The sequence below is a fragment of the Gopherus flavomarginatus genome, chromosome 3 (assembly GCF_025201925.1).
Source record: "Gopherus flavomarginatus isolate rGopFla2 chromosome 3, rGopFla2.mat.asm, whole genome shotgun sequence".
Lineage (NCBI taxonomy): Eukaryota > Metazoa > Chordata > Testudines > Testudinidae > Gopherus > Gopherus flavomarginatus.
In genome coordinates this window covers 194,255,751-194,277,383 of record NC_066619.1, presented here as the reverse complement: position 1 = coordinate 194,277,383, position 21,633 = coordinate 194,255,751, and the positions used below count along the sequence as shown (strand labels likewise).

Sequence of the window (21,633 nt, the reverse complement as noted above, 5' to 3'; positions counted from 1 at the left end):
CTCCTTTTGTAGAGTAGTTAGGGGCCTTGGGATGGCAGGTTCTCTATAAACATACCAATGCAAGGCTAAGGTTTATCATGCCTGAACACTGCTTAAAGATGGCTTTTGTGGATCCTCTAAGAATACTTCATTACTATGATTTAATTTGGTTTCCTACTACCATCCCCTCTCAATTTTCCTGGAGGCAACACCTCTGACTGTGACTGTCAAGAGGCATCATTTCTGGTAGGAGAGATTTTTCTGTCTCTTTTCTTACTTCTTAGTGGACCAAATCCAAGCCCACTGAAGACAATGGAAAGATTCTCACTAATTTCAGTGGGTGCGGGATCAGGCTCTGTATCTCCTGTTTTTCCCCCTGGAGCCATGCTGTTTGGGCATCTCTCCAGCCACAGTGACTTCAAGGCAAGTGTCCTTTAAAAGCGCAAAAGCCAGACTATTCATCATCATCGTTCCCTCTGCAATAATAACTGCCCTACCCATGTTGAATTTTAATTCTTTGGATACACGTAGTTAGCAACCTCATCGCTATTTAGTCACCACAAATGCTAGAATATGGCAAGTGATCTAGTTACAGTGACTATGGATGCCTCAGCTCCAACCTTATCATCAATCATCATGTGGAAGATGATTAATGGTCTGACTCAACATCTGTTTAAGTCAATGGTTTTTGGATTAGGGCCCTAAATGCCACACAGTGCCCTGAATGACCAGAACTAAGTTCATACAATATTTATGGCCAAACCCCAGCTGCAGATGTGTGCCAGAAGGACTCTGTCTACAAGCTTCCATTTATCTGAACATTTGGTGTCACCCAAATTGTTTGAATAATCAGGAATCTGCTATAACTTTATTTAGACCTATTTAAAGACATTAATAGCTTTGCCTTTTTTCTTTCTTCAATGCTGTTTCAATTCAACCTCAGCACCGTGCCTGGAAAGCCCACCAGGCAGTGATTTTTCTCTCTTCCCCGCCCCCTTTTAATGAAAACTGTTTTCACAGTCAGTTTGCTTTCGTTATTATTTTATGACTCTGTGAGCTTTGGCTGTGCTGGAGCGTTTGACTAGTCTCTCCCATACATCAGCTATGTGTGCTTTATGGAGAAACAATGAAATACATTCATTTGCTTGACTAGCATCTGTGCCTAGCTGTGTCTGGTTTAGATCCTGATCCTGCCACTGACTCCTGGTTGGCAGACCTCTGTTCCCTTAGGAAGACCCATTGACTTCAGTGGGGCTCTCTGGGAAAACAGAGGTCTGCCCACAGAGAGGCCCCAAATCAGGAAAGTGTCCCCATTCAGGAAAGGCACTTTGTGGGACTTAAACACATACTAACTTTAAGCACGTGCTTAACTTTAAGTAAGACTTAATCATGTGCTTGAAGTCAAAGAAGTCTGTCTATATTCAGGAAAGCACTGTAAACACGTGCTTAAATGTTCTCCTGAATCAGGGCTGGAGTCACATGCAGGACTGGGGCCATAGATTCTAAATGCCTCTGTGCAGGGACCATGTGTTTCTCTATGTTCAGTTCCAAGTATGATGCAAGCCGGAAGAATCCAGCAGCCATGGCAGGGCTGAAGGACACTCGGTAAGTCATGTGCAACAACCATTTCAAATAAGCCACTCACTGGATTAACATTGTCTGAATTTAATGTAATTTTTGCTGTCATAGAACATTGTACACATGAGACCAATTCATTAAACATGTAACTCAAACAATGAAGCCACATTTGCTATATTCTTTGGGCCTGCTTTTCTGTGGCATAGGAAAGAAACAGTGTAAATAAACTGTCAGGAAAGACATGCACTTTATATTGCAATGGATGATTAATAAAGAAATCTGGATGCTTTCATTCCACATGATGCCGCTCATCTGCCTTTTAATGTCCAGGGAAAACATCTACTTTATTTATTTATACATAAATAATCTTCAGAGCAATTTATGTAATTTCTTTCCTATGCCGATGTCCAAGTATTCTTCCAGAAAGCTATTAGTAATCCCAGCTGCAGCCAAGGCCATCAGTGAGAACAGAACCACCACACTCCAATAAAAACCTGTTATCCTAGAGGAGGAAAACAGAAAGAAATACAATTACAAGATGTATATGCTGCGTGTGTTGTGAAACTTTTCAGTCTACACCAGCTGATCAGAGCTGTGCCAGAGAAGAACGAGCCATTGATTAAACTGATTTGAAAAATAAATGACCTTTTCACCAGAAAGTGATTTTTGCTGAGAAAATTAGTAAATTTTCCTCTCAGAAAATGGTGATGTTCCCCTCGAGGTAGTTGTGTGACAATTTGCAGTTTATTCCAGGGTGGGATTGATCACAGCATGAAGAATTAGTCACTGATGTGGAAATGGAAAAATGTCAGTGTGATGGGGTGGACTCCCCACACTAGCCCTGCAAGAGCTGGATTAGGCCAGGTGGGCCCAGTCAGCTAATTAGACTGTAGAGGAGACTTAGGCTGGAGGCAGCTAATTAATGACAGGCTCATGAGTGTGGGAACAGGCAGGGCATGTTTAAAGCCAGGTAGCTGGCTGGGGAGGGGTAGGAGGACTACTGCTAGGAAAGGCTGCAGGGAAGTAGGTTGCAGTCACTCCTGGTGCAGAGGGAGTTGGAAGCTGGCAAACCCAGAGAGGTGAAAGCGAGATAGGTAAGAAGAAGCCCAGGGAAACAGCAGCAAGAGGTAGGACTGTGATTGCTTGTTATAGGGTCCCTGGCCAGTGCTGAGGGCAGGCCTGGGCTCCCCTACTAGCCACTGGGGAATGGCAAGGGCAGCAGGTCTGGAAAGACTGTGGATTCCCTAGAATGGGGGAACTTTAGTGACCTGGCTTGAGGGCCAAGCCACAAAAAGGAAGCTGCAGACCTGGGAGTGAGCAAGCCAGTGGTGTGAGACAAGATGGGAGAAGACAGTATTGGCAGGAGAGTGCAAATTGGAAGAGCTAATCCCCAGGACAGCCAGCAGGAGGCACTGCATGTGGTGAGTGGATGTTGTGACAGTCACCAGTTACCAAATTTATTAATTCTCAGGAAAATATGAAAAAAAATTTCAAGCAAACAAAGCTGGGAGGTTGGCAATGCTCTGCTGCAGGTGTGTGTATTGGGAGAGGGTTGCATACTTGTCAAGGCCTGGGCAAAAGGTGAACTGCCCAAAAGGTGCACGCACCTCTTATGTTTACAGATTGCAGCCTTACCACATGCAAACTAGGGTTTGCATGTTCAAGTCAGATAACTACACATGCTACAAGCTCTGGGAGTTAAGGTGGTGTCACTTAATTTGTGCACACAATTGTGAGGTTTTGCAGCTGCAATGGGAACATGTGGGAGGCTCAAAGCCTCCTGTGTGGCAGGCAAGTAGGGGAATAATTATTTCCAGTTAGCTACAGAGAGGCAAACTGAGGCAAAAGCAGATTGTGTGACATGCTCAAACTCAGAGAGAGTCAGAGTCAAAGCTGAAATTAAAACTCTCAACTTCCTGGTTCCCAGCCCTGTGCACAGGTCCCCTGATCACAGCTCTCTCCCAAGCCCTGGGCACTGTGTGAGATCCGCATTGGCTGAGATCATCAATATTTACTGAAGGTGGCTTTTGTTGAAAATACCAAGAAAACATTCGCTGTCATGGTCCTTTGGTACTTCTGGTTCCCACCAATGGCAGAAAATGCAGAATTCATGTGCAAATGGGAAGGAAATTTTAAGCCAAAGTTTTTGTTGGCTATTTTTAACATCAGTTTTCCCCTCCTCAAAAAGAGTGAAATATCCCGGAGCAGGCTGAGAAATGTTGGAAAACCAAGCATTGGCTAGATGCAGTAGGAGGCCCCCAAACATTTTTCCAAGAACATTGTTGTGCGGTGTTTTGGGATCCAAATCGCAGTGGTCAATGGAAAAGCTTACTAGCAATAAGGAGCAAGATGGAGAAAGGGATTTGGATGCTGGCAGTCTGAACTGCAACAGAACAGTGTGTCCTGCAACTGGATTGCTCTGGGGTTGCTAATTGGATACATAATCTTACAGCTATCACAGGTTACTGATTCAAATGCAGGTCAGACTGGGAATGACCAAAGTTCATCACCAGTTAAGGATCATTCAATGGTCTATGTGAAATGTATGGGTGGTCTCAGTCCAATTTCTAGTGGACAGGTATCCTCATTAGAGCTGGTACCTGTGTTGTCAGTCAGAGCTGAAGACTGAATGCCCTTCTTACGGCTAGCGCTGTCATCTCCAGGTTGAGATCTATTGACAGAGCAGAGTGGGCAAACTGGCACTGCCTCTGTCTGTCCGGTACATGTTTTGGGCCCAGTTCTACAACCCTTACTTGTGCTGAGCTGTACTTCCATGAACAGCCCCACCGAATGTAAGGACTGATCAGCATGGGCAGGGGTTGCAGAAACAGGCCCTTTTGCCCAGATCCTGAAAGATGTTTAAGCACTTAACTCCCATTGATCTCAATGGCCGTTAGGTACCTTGAAGATGTGGGCCTTTGTGAATAACTCCATTTTCCAGGCCTGCCAGTCTGGTCCCTGGCAGCAGCACTGAACTGAGCTTAAATAAGAGCTGAAAAAGAGTTCTACCAAGTAACAGAGCAAACCCCAGAACAACAATAGACCCAGGCAATACCTTTGTTTCCTTGAGTGCCATTTCAGGAGCTGATGGTATAATTTTAAAATCGTAGAGTTGCAGAGGGGAAAAGGTTTCTTAACAAAGGAGGTTTTTCTTATTTATTTGATAGAAAAAGGACAGTTAATTTCAAAATGTGGCATTCCCTCCTAGATATTCCTTAATAGCGGTGGCCCTTTCTGGTTTTTCAGAGGGTTATCCTGACAATTACAGCTCTGACAAAGGGCAAATTTTAGGGTCTTGTTTTATCTGGGAGTGTCTCTTCCTCATTCCATAAGAAGGAAGCCTTGCAAATTGGGGCTACTAACTGGCACTGGGTATTTTGAAGAGCAGGGAAGAGGCAGGAGGTTAGCATTAGTGCATAGACTCAGGAAAGTAGAGCTGGAAAACATTTTGTTACTCCTCTAGTAGTGGAGGAATGGACTAGAGAATTGTTCCCTAATAACGTGTGTTAGTGTCCCTCCCCCCCACCCCCCGTGTCTAACTATAAATGTCTCCAGGAATGGGGAGTGTCTTTTCCTTCTTCTAAAACTGAATACAGTCTGTAAGTAAATCAGAGAACGTAGGCATCACAGATGAGGCAGTTTCTTTAGCCTATTTGGGTTATACAGTACTGAGATGAAAGAGGAAACAATCTGTGTGAGTGTGCATGCATGCAATCAGTGGAAGCACCAGATTTTGAAATGGAGAATGGCAGATAGAGAGATCTTCCATGGATTCCAAAGCTACTGCACATTTCTGCACTCTCAAGTCTTTAGAAGAATAATTTAAACACTGTAAGCTTAAGGCTCATTAACTTGTGCTTATCCGAATCCTCCTCATTTCATGTTTGGTGAAAGTTCCTCCAGCTACAAGGCCAAATTTGCATGCTCGTTCCCATTGTGTATTTTGTGTGGTCTGCATAATAAATGTGTTAATACAATGATTTTACTATTAATAGAGGAAATGCTAGCAGTGGTACAAGCCAGGCAGGTTCTGGGCAAGCTTTGCCTCAACAGTCTCCCAATGTAGTGCAATCCTGGCCTGCAAAGCTCTAGGCTTTCTATTTCTGGGCCTCTTCTGTGCACATATGCCAACCCTGTTAGACACTGTGGTGCAAAGTAGGCACCCACAAGGCATTGCACTGAGACCGTCAAACCTCCTGTCTCTTGCAACCAATAGCACATTCACACTTTAACCTAGGCTTCAGCTGAAGCAACCAGCTACCTTCCCTGAGGGTTTTCATTTCAGCCCTCTTGCTGGCACTTTACACATGTTGCATTCAATTATAGTCACTTTTCACTACCAGTCATTGGCAGTAAGCCCAGCTTCAGACCACAACCTGGAGCATTCAACTCAAGCACAGATGGTGGGTCCTCCTTACCTTCCTTTTGCAGACTCTGCATATCCATGGAAGTATTTGTGACGGGTGTACATGTACACCAGACCCAGAAAGGCTGCCAAAACTGAAGGAAAAAAGAGATTAATGGGAGAAAGTTAGTGGGGAATTTAAAAATTAGGATTGAAAGGAACTAGTCACTTTGATTGTGATTATTTTATTTATGCGGCACCAGGGTTTTTTGGCATTTGACAGACATCTCAATCTCTTGCTGTAAACAGTCATTTGTTTCTGAAACACTTTTTATCTACTTATTGTATTTGTTGCTGTTAATCAATACAAAATGTTGTTATTATTATTAAGCATCTTTAGGCAAAGGATGTGAGAGAATGGTACACACTAATGAATTAAGCTCATATGATATGATATCCGTCTGAGGTAGGGAAAATATTATTCTCATTTTACAGTGGGAAGGAACTGAAGACCAGAAAGGACATAACTTGCCAATGGTCACATGGAAGTCAATATCAGCGCTAGTTCCAGAATCCATCTCTTGTGCTACTCCAGTTCTGGGCTTGTACCCACAAGCCCACCCCGTCCCACCTTTAACTAGCTGATTATTAGTGTTCAGGGAAGTTAATGGACTGGAAGCTGTGAAAACTTTTTCTTCTGCAATTCATAAGCCTACTCTCTTTGGGGTGCTTCACTTCACTGCCTTCTCACTGGCCTCAGCCGTGACCTAGAAGAACCACTCTTCTGTGAAGGTAAGAGGTAAATCTGTCCCCCACCATGGGACCCATTTAGTTAGAGAGATCACAATTCAAGAGAAGTGTCCAACATTTTTTGGAGTAAACCGAGAAAGGGGTGAATCAATTACAGTAGCAACTAGCCAGAAAGCAACGGAGAGGAGTCTAAATATGATGCACTGTACATAAGATAAGAAATGGGTTCAACAACTTCTGAACAGCAATAGAACTAGAGTTCGAAGAGGCAAAATGAGTCAAAAGTCTGATAAGTCTCCCTGTCCCCCACCTATGAAATTGTGCCACCAACTGGTTTCACAGCTCTTCAATTCACTCTGAGCTTTTCAGGGCCTGATCTCACTTACACTGGTGCAACTTCAAGGATTGAAGCAGAATTATTCCTGATTTAGCCTGGAGACTGGAATCAGATCCTTGTGAGACTAGACCATGATTCTGTGGAGAAGAGGGAACTGTGTGGCCCCTCCCCTTTATGGAGTCTTATCATAAGATAGACCTGAATCAGCCTATGTAATGAAATCAGTAAAATCACAGTCACAAAAGTAATATCCCTGTTACTCTGGGACGCCTTTACACCATCCTAGGCAAGCCAGCAATAGCACAAGGAACTACATAGAGGAAACAAAATACCTGCAGTATCTGTTTCAGCATTTTTTTCATATTTAACCCTAGCCAGTCCTCCTAGAATCAGTCACATTGTCCTGTACTGGGCAACAGGTAGAGTCCCCTATTCTTTTAGTCTAAAGAAATAAATATTTGGAAAAAATAACGTACTAATATTCCACACTGATGTCAGTGAAGAAGAGACTACTACTGGGCATGCTGACTAGGAACAATAATTAAAATGCCTCTCCCTTCCTCTCAAAAGGGAGATACTACAGCAGGTGGCTGTGCCATTGGCTAGCAAACACTTCTGTCTTTTCCAAGGGCTTGACTCTGATTTCACTTATACAATTGTGTGGCACCATTGATTTAAATGGCATTAGAATGGGGGGGGGGAATTGCCTCCAGAAGGTGCCTTTTTGTAGGAAGTCACTTATCACCTGTAAAACAGAGAGAAATTAGCTCCTTTAATGACTGTAAACATTGAGAGAAAATTAGTAGCCGGGACAAGAGAAGCCAAAAAGGGGAGGAAACTAAATGGCACATGTACTTATGCATCTTCTCTCTAGGCACGTTGACTCCTCTAGGCTAGAGCACAAGCCCGAGAAAGAGTTAAGATAACAGAGAAGAGAACAAAGGTTATTGTTTCAACAGAAGCAGTCACAAGAGATCTAGCTCCAAATGGAGCCAATGCCATCGTCACTAGGAGATTCCTGGACAGTGTCACAGGACTTCCTGGATGACTGGGAAAGCCACATAGACCTGGCCCATATGAACACATTCTGAATAGAAGTGGGCAAAATTTCAGATTATTTGCCCCAAAAAACGTGGCTTTGGGTCAACCAAAATGATGTAAATTTGGGTCAAATCTGAAGAATAGTTCTCTTCCCCCCCTACCAAATTTTTTTGTTTAAATATTTTCTAAATTTAAACATTTAAATGTTTTTGTTTCAAAAGATGGTGTCAAAGTTAGCTGGATGTATTTTTTTAAGAGAGGGGAAGGGAAGAATAAAAAAAACCTGAATATGAAACACTTTTTTTAATGGAGGGGAAAAATTCATTTCAGGGTGGAAGACAATGTTTTGACCCAAAACAATCTTTTCCCCCTGAATTTCTGGTTTGATCACCAAACTGAAAAATCAATTATTTGCTCAGTTCCAATTCTGAATCCCCCTTTCTAGCACTGGTGCAGTTTCACCTGCACTGACAATACTGTTGTAAGTGCTAGTGTAGACAGGGTCTCTTCAACTCCCTGTTCTCAGCAGTGTTAAATACAGGGGTTAAAGTAAGAAAAGGTGCAGCCCTCCTTACTCTGCTAAAAGAAAAGGGGGGTTCCCCTTCTCTCCCTGGCTTGCTCTCCCCTTCTCCTCAGCTGGTACAGGCAGAGTTCCCACTCTTGTTTGAATCTACTTTAACCATCGAGTAAATCTGAAGATCTGCAAAACCCAAATAGATTTTTCATGACACGGTGCTGAAAATGCCTGAGCATGTGTAGGCCACATCTACAATAGCGTTCATGCTGTTGCACAACTGTTCCAGTGTAGACATGGCCTTAGGGCCTGCTACTGAAAGGTGGCAAACGTTCACAAGTATGTGTTCTGACAAGCCTGGCTGCCTTCATGCACTCAGTTCTGGATCTCAAATGACATGTGGTGGCCCTGTCTCCCCAGAGATGAAGTGGGCATCAATAATCCCATTTCATTTAGGCTATCAAAATAGACTTCTATGAGGCCTTTCTAGTCTAGAGCTTTTCAATCTGTTTTCTAAAACTCTCTCTGTTACAGGCAAGATTGAGATCACATCCTATTATTAAGGTTGCCCGACACTTCCTATTATATGGCTCTATTTTTGGTTGCTTACAACTACTTTTGGCTAAAATTTTCTCTGTCAAGTGTTTGTCTCGGACAGAACTTTTTGAGGAAAATTTCAGCCAAAACAGCGGTGGTTTCCAAGAATGAGGCTAGGCACAAATATGTTTTGCTGATGCTAAAAAAATTCTGGTGACTTTTTCTTTAATAATGTCTAGCACACTCCATGCTTTCAAGCAATGGCTTAAAATTTGGCATTGTGGGGGTGGCTTTTGTACCTGGGATGTGCCTCTTTCCATACTTGTGAAAATCTACCAGTATCTGGCCACATAAGCCCTTGAAAAACTGAAGTTCATGTATGCTCTGCAGAGATTCCTTAGATTTTTAGCAGCTAAATTCACTGAAAATGCTGTCCACACTAGGCTCACACTAGAGTTGAGGCACACATTTAACAGTGAGGAGAAAACAAAATATTGAATAACTGATCAATAAGTGAGCACCATCCAGTCCATGCACTGAATGAGGCAGAGGGTCATGTGGGAAAATTAGTGTGTGATGATATAATGAAAGACTGCATCATAAATGCATAGGCACAAGGGGTTGCACAGGCAACCTTATTTCTGGCATTTCTTAACTCTTTTGAATGCTTGACTTCATTACCATAATAATGTTTTAAGTCAAGTAGTCAAATGTTAAGAATTGCCTGTGCAACCCCTTGCAGCCTATGATTTTATTTATATATACATAGATAAATTAATTGTAGCCTGCCTTTGTCCAGCAGACATCAGAGGGTAAGAACCAGGCACATCTAGTTTTCATTCACACCACTGTAATTTCTGTGTGTGTATATACATATTTTCCCCCTTGCAGCATTTTTTACTTCCTTGATCATATTGTATTTGTAGGAGAACAATTGGGGGATGAGTCACAATCATTGCATTTCCTATTGCAAGAATCATTCCATGTATCAGTGTGATGGGATGTTCATCCCACACTTTCTCTGAAAGCATTAATGCAGACTGAAAATGGGGCTGCTTAATCTAACAGCCTTCAATGGAGAGGAATGAGGTGGCTAAGTAATCCTCTGAGTGAATGAAGAAGCCCAGCTGAGGAGGAATGAGCTGGGCTGAGATTATAAAGGCAGAAAATTGGCAGCAGAAGGAGGCTGCTGGGAAAGTTTGCAGTCACTCCCTGGGAAAAGAGAGGTATCTCTGGGCTGGCAAACCAGGAAAAGGGGGAAGCCAGGAATCTGGAGTAGAGGGCAGGCCCATGTTCCCCTGCCAGATGCTGAGAATGGCACTTCAAGGCATGAATGAGTAGACTATCTAGGACTGCTGAAGGAAGACTTTGGCTGTAGGACTGAGTCACAATCATTCCATGTGTTTCCCCCTTCCGGGATGCCAAAGAGGCAGCAGCAGCTCATGAAGTGAAAGAGGGATGCAGACCTAGAGAGAGGTGGAGGACTGCATGCAACCATGGGACGGGGTGTCAACCTTGCATGCTCTTCCCCAGAACGACCAGGAGGAGATGCCATCCCAGTGGTGAGCACCCCGTCAGAATCCGGCTCTCAGCTAAAGGGGGGAAATGAGAACTTTACTTTCTGAAATGAATGGAGAAAATTAGCTTAAATACTGAAAAAAGGAGAAAGCATTTTACTTTTCCGGGGTGGGGGGAATGCATTTGAGTACTTGGAGGCTTATTTTCTCTCTGGAGAAGCATAATGAAAACTATTATCATTAATAACAATGTACAACAGAGGTTTTTATAAGATTAACAAATTTACCTTCCGAACACTCCTTTGAAATAATATTAGTAATAATTTACCATACTTACTAGTGGCATTACATGTTAGGAGGGGATTCCATATGTGAAAAAGAGGAAAGACTATTTATGCTTGCCCTTGGATGCATATTTTGGGTTCCTACTGGGAAGTCCCCACATATTGGTCTGGCCTAAAGAAGTCAGTGGTAAATACATCAAGGTTCACATCCTTAGTTTCCAATGAGTAAAAGTTGGTAGAACAGAGACATGTAAAATAAAATACCAAGACCATTCCAGAGCCTGTTTACTCTTCCTTATAACACAAGAACAAGGGGCACTCAGTGACATAAAGAGGTAACACATTTAAAGCCAATAAAAGGACATTGAATTAAGCTCGGGGTACAACTGAAACTATTATAGCTTATAAAACATTGTTTAGGCCAAAATAAAACAACAATTGTGTGTACCTTGATTGAAAAAACAGCCTGCAGCCCAGAGAGCAACCAGGAAGATTGGATAAAACTCAACACAGTTTTGTCTATGGAATAAATTAATAGAAAGGTTACCTGAGCAAGAAAGAAACTATGGGCGGGATTTTCAAAAGCTCTCAGCTTTGGCCAAATGCTGTTCCCAGTGAAGTCCATGCCATTGCCTTTGGGAGCAGAGGTTGGCCAACAACGAGCACTTTTGAAAATCTCACTCTTGTCTCTTTACAAAGATGTACAGTTCTGTTCCTACCATTGTGACTGAAATAATAGACATTGGTCTGACTAGCCCTATGGCTATAGTATCAAGCATGACAAGCACATGATAGAACTTCTAAATGATTACAACAGTAATGGCCTGAAAACACAACTTTAAAAGTTGTACCTGATATCACATTGTTTTTTTCTTTTCCCTTGCTCATATTAAAATTTTTAGTATCTTTTTTTATTTAAGGCAACTTTCCATAACTGGATATTTTTATAATCCAGTAACGTTAGCTTCATTAGAGAGGATCACTTTAAAATAATCCTTACATTGCACATAAAATGTCATACTTCAGGGCATAAGCCAATCAGTAAATGAAATGGTCTAGGACAGAGGTTCTCAAACTCTGGTGGTCTGCAAGCTCCATTCAGGTGGTCCACAGATAGTTCCCTCTTAGCTGCCTAGGCACGCAGCTGAACATGAGAGAATGAAGGGCCACCTACCTAATTAGTGGAGCTGCGCAGGTGTGGCTCCAGTAATTAGGTGCCTGGACCCTGGAGAAGACCCTCATGTAAGGTGAGGTGGTGGCCTGGGGGACAATAGGGGGTAGGTAGGAGGGGGGCAGTGGGGTGGGGGAATTTGGGATGTGCAGGACTGCGGCAGCCAGAGAAAGTGGTGACTTTTCCCAGCTCCAGGACTGAAGCTGCCAGGGAGAGACCCCCACGCCTTCCCAGCCCCAGCTCGGGGGCTGCCACGGCAGGGGAGAGAGGGCACATCCATCACATTAAAAAGGTAAGACTACTGATATTAAAATGAGTTGTGTGCTTTTATTTGTGGAACAAAAAATGTTTGGTTTTTTTAATATAGTGCTTTTATCCAAAGTGCTTTACAATAGTTAGCTAACGGTACAAACAACAGCAATTTTCAAGTGGTCCGTGAAGAAAAATTGAGAACGACTGCTCTGGTAAAACATTCCCTCTGTGGGCAGGTTATTCCACAATTGTCCACTGGGTTTTCTTGCATCACCTTCCCTTGATGTATCTGGTATTTGCCACTCTGAGCAAAGTTCCTTGACTAGATGAACCACCAGATAGATCCAGTATGACAGTTTCTATGTTAAACCAACCAAACCTAACTAAAAAGCTGGAAGCTAAATGATGTGACAATTGAAGCTTTAATTAAGCTTCACAGTGAGTGAAGTAAATGGGTTGACTGTATATCCAATGTACGCTATTCAAAAATAATTGCTGAATGGTTTGGCCTATGTCTGAGACACTTATGTAGGTGTCTAGTTTGGTGCTTGTGACAACTATTGATTTTCAGCTAAAAGGATACAAATATAGGTGACTCACCAGGACAAGTTAATGCTTAAATTCTCATTACTTTTTTAACTCAAACTAATTAGCCAATTTATTTGTATATTCTCAGAAAATTCTGTCTTTCAACACACGTGCTATAAATTTGGGAAATATAAGTTGTAATCTTCATAAAAACAAAAAGGTTAAAACCCTGTTTAAAATAAACCCAAAGCAGCCTTAAATTTGAAGTTTTGACCAGCACCTTCACATTAAATAGCTCTGATCTGTTGTTCCATTTCTCTGTGTTGAGCAGCCATAGTGTACTGTCTGTCTGAGCTTTCTGTAATCTCCTTTTCTTCTGGACTGAAATTGCTTTTGCACACCATTGTGGAAAATTAAAAATTCCTTTGAATATTTGAGCACAAAGATTTCTAAGCCTAATAAATTCTTAATAAATATTGAGTTTGTGATCTGAGGTATGTTAAACTAGAAGGAAAAAGTACATGGGACCTCTCCATATAGTTTGTAGAGACACAGAATGACTGAATTTCCTTTCAGTGTAAACTAGGAGCTGAAGACCAGTGTTCCTGGGAGAATCAGGACCAATGAACATGGAATGAATGTGCAGTGCAATTACTCTTATGAGGAGACCCAAACACTAACATGTGGTGGACAGAAGCCCTTGGTCATGCAAGGCCTCAGGTTAGTACAAAGTCTTAGCAAATGCTGTTCTGTGGAGATGCCCACAATTGTTACAGCCATATCTTGTGTGTGAGACAGAGGTCACTGAGTTAAAATCTATCCTCATAGCACATAATAGAAGATCAGAAATGCCCTAAAAAAATTCACTTCACACTTGAATGGCTAAATTAGACCTCTGTAATGTCCAATTAATTAAATGAATAAGAAGTTTCTCATTGCCACCCTTTTAATGACCCTAGAACTTAACTGTGCACGGAATATTCTTTCAAAGTCTGGGCTTCCGGTGACTTCTGGGGGCATGATCTTGTGCTGCTTTCTCGATTTTCCTACCAGCCAGCCAAAACAACCTGCAAGTAAAAATAATGGATCAAGGATTAAAGTTCTTATTTTTTTCAGAAAAGCAGCAGGCCCTGTAAATCATCTACAAATCTCAATTTTTTCAAATGGAAATCATTCCTCAGGTTTTGCCTTTAAATTTGAATGAAAAGGACCAACGCCTCCTATAGCTCTGCTAGCTTCCCCTATAAAAATTCACACGCTAACTTCAAAGGTGACCCGAACCTTATTACAAAACCCAACTTTAGCAACTTTACACTTATGTGCAGGGCCGGCTCCAGTTTTTTTGCCACCTCAAGCAGGGAAGGAAAAAAAGATAAAGCAGCAATTGGCGGCACTTCAGCCGCAGCTCTACTGTGCCGCTTAATTCTTCGGCGGCGGGTCCTTCCCTCCGAAAGGGACTGAGGGACCCGCAGTGGATGTGCCGCCCCTTTCCATTGGCCGCCCCAAGCACCTGCTTCCTGCGCTGGTGCTTGGAGCCAGTCCTGCTTATGTGCTGAATGCCCCCCAAAGCAAGAGAATTCAGTAGCTAAAACTGTCTACACACTTAATATCCTGTTCCTCCTCTGGCAAAGCATGATGTTGATGGCGGCTGGCTCCTGCTCTATATGACACTCCTGCATAGGTAGTCCACCTACCTGATAGCGAGAGATCTCTTTAACAGATCTAGGGGGCCTGCCCACTTCCCAGAACCCAGTATGAGATCTAGGGCAGAGGAAGGAATGAGTTGGGTCTGGTTCATTGTTGCTAGGCAGATGCACAATTAGCACTAGACAGCCAGAAGTTTCTGGAATTGGGTGTGGTAGTTTTGGGTGTGCTCAATAGGTTCCCTGTTGCTGGACTCAGACTCCACGAGGGCAAGTAGTCAGGGCAGTTGCTTTACAAAAGACCATGTGCATAGAGTTGCCAACTTCCTAATTGCAGAAAACCAAACACCTTTGCCCAGCTCCCCCCATCTCCCCTCCCTCCATTGCTCGCTCTCCCCCACCCTCGCTCACTTGCTCATTTTCACTGGGCTGGGGCAGGGGGTTGGGGTGTGGGAGGAGTGAGGGCTCCACCTGGGTGTGCAGGTTCTGGGGTGAGGCTGGGGGAGGGGTTTGGGGTGGAGGAATGGACGCGAGCTCCAGCTGGGGTGAGACCAGAAAGGGGTTCAGGGTGTGGGAGGGGGCTCTGGGCTGGAACAGTGGGTTGGGGTATGTGTGGGGGTGAGGGCTGTGGCTGGGAGTGCAGGCTCTGGGGTGAGGCCAGAAATGGGAGGTTCAGGGTGCAGGAAGGGTCTCTGGGCTGGGGCAGAGGGTTGGGGTTTGCACTTAACTGAGTGGTTAATTACTTAGCTGACTAGGTGATTTCAGCAGAGGAGGAGAGAGAGTCTGAGATAGCAAGTATGGAAAATCAGGATGGGGGTGGGGAGGATAAGAAAAAGCTCTGAATACTGGGACTCTCCCTATAAAATCGGGACATCTGGTCACCTTACTCTGTATGGATTTCAGCTGAAGATGTCTACATGCAGGTAGAAGGAACATGTTGCTTTTGACTCGGCAGACTCTGAGACTCAGATGAACTCAGCCTAAGCTTTCGGGACTATTGAGTTCTTCTCACTGTTTCTGTGGAGACTGACTGTTTTAATTTTTCTTTATGTTGAACTGTGAAGATAATATATGAGGCTTATAGAGTAGCCATGTTATGTTGTAAAAAATGTTGTTTTTTAATTTAGCATAAGATTTTATAAAGTTGGTACTTAATTCTTAAGTTTATTCCTTTTTGTTCTTTTGGACTTGATTTGTGGGAGTTTGACCCTGTACGATCCTTGGTGAAAATCCTCAGTGACTGAATTCTGTGTCTCCAGGTGCTTTTTCTGTGGGACTTGTGCTTTTTAGACACTAGAGAAGGGCAAGGAAGCAAATTTTAGCCAACCCAAAGGTTACATAACCACTATGCTAATGACTTCACACCCACCACCCTAACCCTCGTGGAGCCAGCCCTAAAGTCCTGCAAGTGTCATTTTTGTGCTGTAGTAGTTTTGAATTTTGTAATAATATCTAACCTTTGAGAGAGAACATTACATGTTTTGGAAACGAGCTAGGTACCAAATGTCTTTTGATACATTTGGCAAGGGTTAGTACTTTGAGTGTATGTACACATGTATTACACATCCATCCATTTTGTACTGAGTAAGTGCTGTAATTTTGGGTATGCCTGCACTGCAGATGGAAGTGTGCTTCCCAGTGCAGGACTACAGACATGGGCTAGCTCTGCTTCAGCTAGCATGCTAAAAATAGCAGCATAGCCAAGTCAGGAGTAACATGGGCTGAGCTCAGGCTAGCCGCCTGAGTACAAACCTGCCCAGACTCCCAGGATATATATGCAGGCAGCCCACCGCCCAACTGTTACTTTTAGCACAGTAGCTCAAGCAGAGGCTGCATGTGTCTGTCTACCCATACCAGGAAGCATGCTCCAGGTATCATTCAGACATACCCTTTGTGTGGCTTTGGGGATAGCACGCTGAACTAAGACTCAGACCTGGGTTTTATGCCTGGCTGTGCTACAGGGTGATCTTGGGCAATCCACTTCAACTCTCTGTGCCTCAGCTGCAAAATTAGTTATACTTCCCTCTTTTGTAAAATACTTTGAGATCCACTGCTGAAGTGCTATACGTGAGCTAAGCAGTATTATATAAGAGGTGTCTGTCTATTATTATTACTACTACTACTACTACAAATAGGCTAAATACCTGCTGCAAGTGCAAAAGTGTTAACTAAGGAGCTGTGACCGGTATTTCTATAATCTCCATTCCTGTGTGTATCTAAAATTTATTTTTCATTGCCACCTTCAGCTCAGAAACATGAATCTTATTTTAAAAGTTTGTCAGATTTTGATGGAGATGGCCAGGTCATACTTAATGCAAAATTAAACATGTGGAAAAGCAAATCTGATTGGTGTGGTGTTTTTTTTTATTTTTTTTTTTTTAATAGTGGCCACAGGACAACATGGAGTTCTTTAGGAGGCTCTGGTTCAGGAGTGACTTGACTCTCTTGGTCTGATAATCTTCAAAGGGACTTCAAGTGATTGGAAAAATCCACCACAGACCTTGGTAAATTATTCCAATGGTTAACTATCCTCACTGTTAAATGAGCACCTTATTTTCAGATTGAATTTGTCTAGCTTCAACTTCCAGCCATTGGATTTTGTTTTTCTGAGAAACTAGAGCCCTCTACAATCTGAAATCTCCTGTCCCATGTAGGTAATTCTAGATAAAGTTAAGATTTTGTCACAGGCATTTTTAGTGAAAGACAGGGGCAACGGATGATAAATCACAGAAGCCAGAGCCCAGGGGCTGAAGCTGAAGCCAAAGAAGTCCATGGAGATCTGTTAAAGTCACAGAATCTGGGAGCAAATCGTATCCTTAATTATAATTATGATCAAATGAACCCGTAACCTTCTTCTGGATAAACTAACTACACTAAGCTTCTTGTCTCACTGTAAGGCAGGTTTGCCAGACTTTGTATAGGATTCCCCTCTAGAAAGGCCTCTCTGCCTCCATTAATGGTCCTTCATTTACATTGTACCTGATGACCGAGCTGTGACTCACTGCCACAGAATTCTTTTAGAGAGGGAGGGTGGCATTAGGAGGTTGAGGAGCATATTTCAGGGTAACTGTGCTCAAGGGAACAAGATGGTCACCAGGGCCGGCTCTACCGTTTTCGCCACCCCAAGCAGTGCACTGAATTGGTGCTGCGGGTGGCGGGGGCAGTCGGTGTGCCCTTAGGGCGGCAGGCGCGTTTCTGCGGCAGCAGCAATTCGGCGGCAGCTTCTATGTTTAGCTGAAGCCGCCACGGAGAGCTAAACATAGAAACTGCTGCCTAACTGCCACCGTTGCAGAAATGCACATGCAGCCCTAAGGGCACACGGACTGCCCCCGCTGTCCGTGGCAGCAATTCAGCGCGCTGCTTGGGGGCAAAACAACAGAGACTGCTGCCCCTTGCAGATTGCTGCCCCAAGCACCAGCTTGGAATGCTGGCCCTGGTGGTCACTTTTTTTTTTTTTTTTTTTTTTTTTTTTTTTTTGAAAAAAAAAATTTTTGGGTGGGGGAGGTGGGGATTTTCAAAAGGTCTACCTCTGGTCCTTCCCTTACCACCCACTCAAAATGCTCCCTTCCTCCTGCTGTCACTTAGAACCACCAAGCCCTACTTGGTTCACCAGCTGCAAGGGCCAATTTCACAAACCACATGTTTCATTGGACCAACATCTGCAGCCAGCAAACTATAGCCGGTTGGTCCCCAGGCTGTACTTTGAGCCATGGGGGCATTATCAGGCTGGGACAAGATTCTCAGCTGATGAAATAAAGGAAGTTGGCCAGCTGAGCAGCCCATCATACCCAAATTGGTTTAGAACAACCTTAGTATGGACTCGGGGGGTGGGGGGGGGGGAATCTCAACCTATTTAAGGGGGCTAGCGTGGAATTTTGTGCCTCAACTGGTGCAGTACAACCAACTGAAATGTGCTCTAGTACAGACAAGGCCTTAGCTGTAATTCCGTGTACACTCGCCACTGTTGGTTTAAAAAGCATCTAGTCATTGCTGGGTTTAGGAGGCTTCAGTGAAGTTATGTAACGGTGAATTTGGCTCACCATAGGCAAAAATACAGAAACTTGTGATCATACTGCACTGACAATGGGCCCATTCCTGCAGTCTCTTAATTGGGAAAAGCTTCCACCAAAATCAGTGGGATCTTTGCCTAACTCAGGATTGAGAGATTGGGTTTTATATGCCCATTTTTTGTAATGTAAACATTATACCTACCCAACTACAATTTTCATACAATTTGGGACCTTTTGCAGACAGGAAGTTGCTTTTCCCTTTGAAAACTAGTTGTAACCATTTTTATTTTTTGTTTAACTTGGGAATTTACATTGTTGTTTCTTAAAAGAGAAGATGAGTCTAGACTCTTTGAATTATACAATAGGTGACATGATGCTTCAGCTGCGGCGGAACAAGTTACCAGCTATTCTTTTTTCACAAATTGCATCTTAACTCTTTGCAAGCAAATAGACACGAAAGCAGTTATGTACACCCTAGTTTAACCTCTTGGATTACAATCCAGCACAAATCCAATTGACTTCAACCACTGGACTCCGGTCACATCTGAGGCAGCTGAGAAGTGTGCTTGAGTTGGTCTTTGTTGATTTCAGCTGGCAGACACACTTACCAAGACAGTCTCCTAGCTATGAAAATCTAGCACAAAGCTTATTTGCGAGGGACACCACCCTCAGGTGTCTTATTCATGGTGCAAAAATCATGCACCGTGTAAAAGCATAGCTTCCAGCACTGCTGCAGGGGGGTCTTATTGCCTAGTTGTTCACTCCCAGCACAGAACTGTACATGAGGTGGAATAAATGGGAGCACAGACAAGCCACTAGATGTTTAATAGCTAGGTGTCTTGTGCTGATAGCTGTCAAACAGTCAGACAATGGGCTGCTCCCACTACCAGAACTGGTTGTAACAGGTTATTACACTGCCACTTTAACAGAATGCTAAGAAGAGGAGAGGCTTGGGCAGGGCTGGATTTTCTGATTAACCTCACTGTCTCTGGGCGGGACTCTTATAAAGTTAAATTGACCTAACAGCACCCTCAGGGCTTTGACAAATCGCCCTGTGTGATTGGATGATACAGTTAAAGTGACCTAAGCCCCTGTAGAGACACTACTAGGTCAACATGATTCTTCTGTCAATCTAGTTACCCCTTGTTGGGAGGGGATTTACTACAGTGAGGAGGAAAAATCCCTTCTGTTGCTGTAGTAGCTACAAGATGGTGTTATAGCAGCAACTGTGCCACTGTAGCATTTCTAGTGTAGACATAGCCCCTATGTTTTAGAGTTTTCAGAATGTTTTCACTTTTCAGGCAGTGGCTCTTTGCCCTTCCTTGTCACATTTCTTCCTGTTTTCACTTTAAACAGTGTAAAGCGCAGCAGCCCCTGCAGCAGGCTGAACTTTCATGAAAGCTCATGGTAAATATTGTCACAGGAGATAAATGCTGTGCTAAGAGCCACGTAGGTTGTTCGGGAGAGGCACAACTGGCACACACAACTCAAGAATGAAAGCAGTGTTGCCAGCTTCAAACGTTCAAAAATCATGAGCCAGGCCCACTCTCAAGTTACGAGATTTTAAAAATGTTGGGTTCTTTTTATCTGGCTTTTGGTTATTTAATCTTGAGGGTTCACATTTTTAAGATTTTTCTCCCCAAAGTAGAAGCTTTTGTTTTAAAATGAATGCCATGACCCAGGAACTGGGGCTTTAAGAAAACACCAATTATAAAGAGTTGGCATTGTAAGCAGATTGCTTTGTCTGCAGCAAGTACTGACAAAGCTGTAAACTTGAACCTCTGCTCCTTATCTCATGCTTATGTCCTCCTTCAACCCATACAGCATGCATATCTCATGGCTTGGTGTAGACACAACCATATTATCTGAAGGAAACAATTGCTAGTGTTGAGAATGCTGTCACTGTACTATGTCTAATCACACTATTGTCGTTCCTCTTTCTCCAGTTCCATTTATCTACTATAGCTGTAGTTTGCAAAGTGGTGGGAAAGCCACATACAGTATGTGAATCTAAGAGGCATTTCCACAGTGGATAAAATAAATCTATATATTTAGGACCCCCTGATGAGAGGATATTATGGAACATCCACATGCTGCAAGTGCCTTCTACGTAACTTAATAGGTTTTGTAATTTTTCCTTTCTGATATTCAATACCTTGCCATCTGCTTGGGGGGAGAGTTTTTAAAAGTGCTTTTGGTTCAAGGCTTCATGAATGTGATTCTAGGGGTTGTCACTTTTGAGGATTTGAGTCGTGTAAGTGTCTAAAAAAAACCGAATCCCGTGCAGAACATACCTGAAGGGTGAGTCTGCATTAGCTTACAACTCTAGCAACAGTTTAACAATCCCAAAAATCTACAAAGAAAACAGAAAAGGGAAAAAATGTAAATCCCTCCCCTCCCCCCACTGCAAGATAATCTGTCTCTCTGTATCACATCCTCTTCAGAGGACAGAGAAGGGGTTCCTAATGCTCCAGTTGGACTACTTTTTTATGAATTCTCAGATGCTCAAGTGACAAGAAAACTAGCTTAATATAAAATATCTCCAGTGTTCTAGGGAAACCATCCCTCAGCCCCAGCCACAAAACCCCCCAGGCCTTACTTTGCTGGCAGGCTGAAAGAAGGGACACCGCAGCAAGCAAAATTAAATCCCCAGCCATGTTCCCAGCAGCTTCCGTCTCCCTGTGCAGCAAGGGCACTGTGTCAGAGTGTGTGAGAGAGCTACAGACAAAGAAGCAGGCTGGGGGCAGGGAGTGAAAATGCTTTTCCAAGACACGCCTTAGGAAGAAAATGGCAACTTTTATTTTCCCCTTTTAAATGAGCAATGGCTGCTTAGCCAGTTCTTGTTTCCTTGACCTGAAAATTGTCTTCATACTTGAATAGTCAGGTGGTGGTCTACTAACAAGGGCTGCATTTAGGAGTCGGCTAATTTACATTAAGTAACCAAGAAGTGGAGCTGCGTAAAAAATGCTGAGTCATTTTAGTGAAAATTGTCCACCAGCTTATCCTAGAAGTCTGAAATACAAACAACCTCCTTAGGAAGTGGGGGACTTGTGTGGAGGGAGGGCATTGTAACAGCCCTAGGATTCCTTTCTGGCTCTTGCTGAACAACTCAGCTAAATGCAGACTAATTAGGCAGGCTGGTCTCCA

At 43.2% G+C, this 21,633-nt stretch overlaps 1 protein-coding gene across 1 annotated transcript; it reads right to left on the bottom strand.

Moving 5' to 3' along the window:
* Positions 1–1,628: 1,628 nt before the first annotated feature.
* MGST2 (microsomal glutathione S-transferase 2) lies at positions 1,629–21,184 on the bottom strand. Its single transcript, XM_050946720.1, has 5 exons — positions 21,086–21,184; positions 13,801–13,900; positions 11,331–11,401; positions 5,976–6,057; positions 1,629–2,059 (listed from the first exon to the last, which is right to left on the bottom strand). The coding sequence occupies exons 1-5, from the start codon at positions 21,141–21,143 to the stop codon at positions 1,927–1,929; spliced, it is 444 nt and encodes a 147-aa protein (XP_050802677.1). The 5' UTR covers positions 21,144–21,184; the 3' UTR covers positions 1,629–1,926.
* Between the last annotated feature and the right edge of the window lie 449 nt (positions 21,185–21,633).

Bases quoted from the DNA above. Each gene is read 5' to 3' on its own strand.
- MGST2 (XM_050946720.1), bottom strand. From the start codon at position 21,143: ATGGCTGGGGATTTAATTTTGCTTGCTGCGGTGTCCCTTCTTTCAGCC. The intron at 13,901-21,085 runs GTAAGGCCTGGG...TTTTACTTGCAG, and splicing joins TCTTTCAGCCTGCCAGCAAA to GTTGTTTTGGCTGGCTGGTA. The intron at 6,058-11,330 runs GTACACACAATT...TTTTTCCTTCAG, and splicing joins AGGCTGTTTTTTCAATCAAG to TTTTGGCAGCCTTTCTGGGT.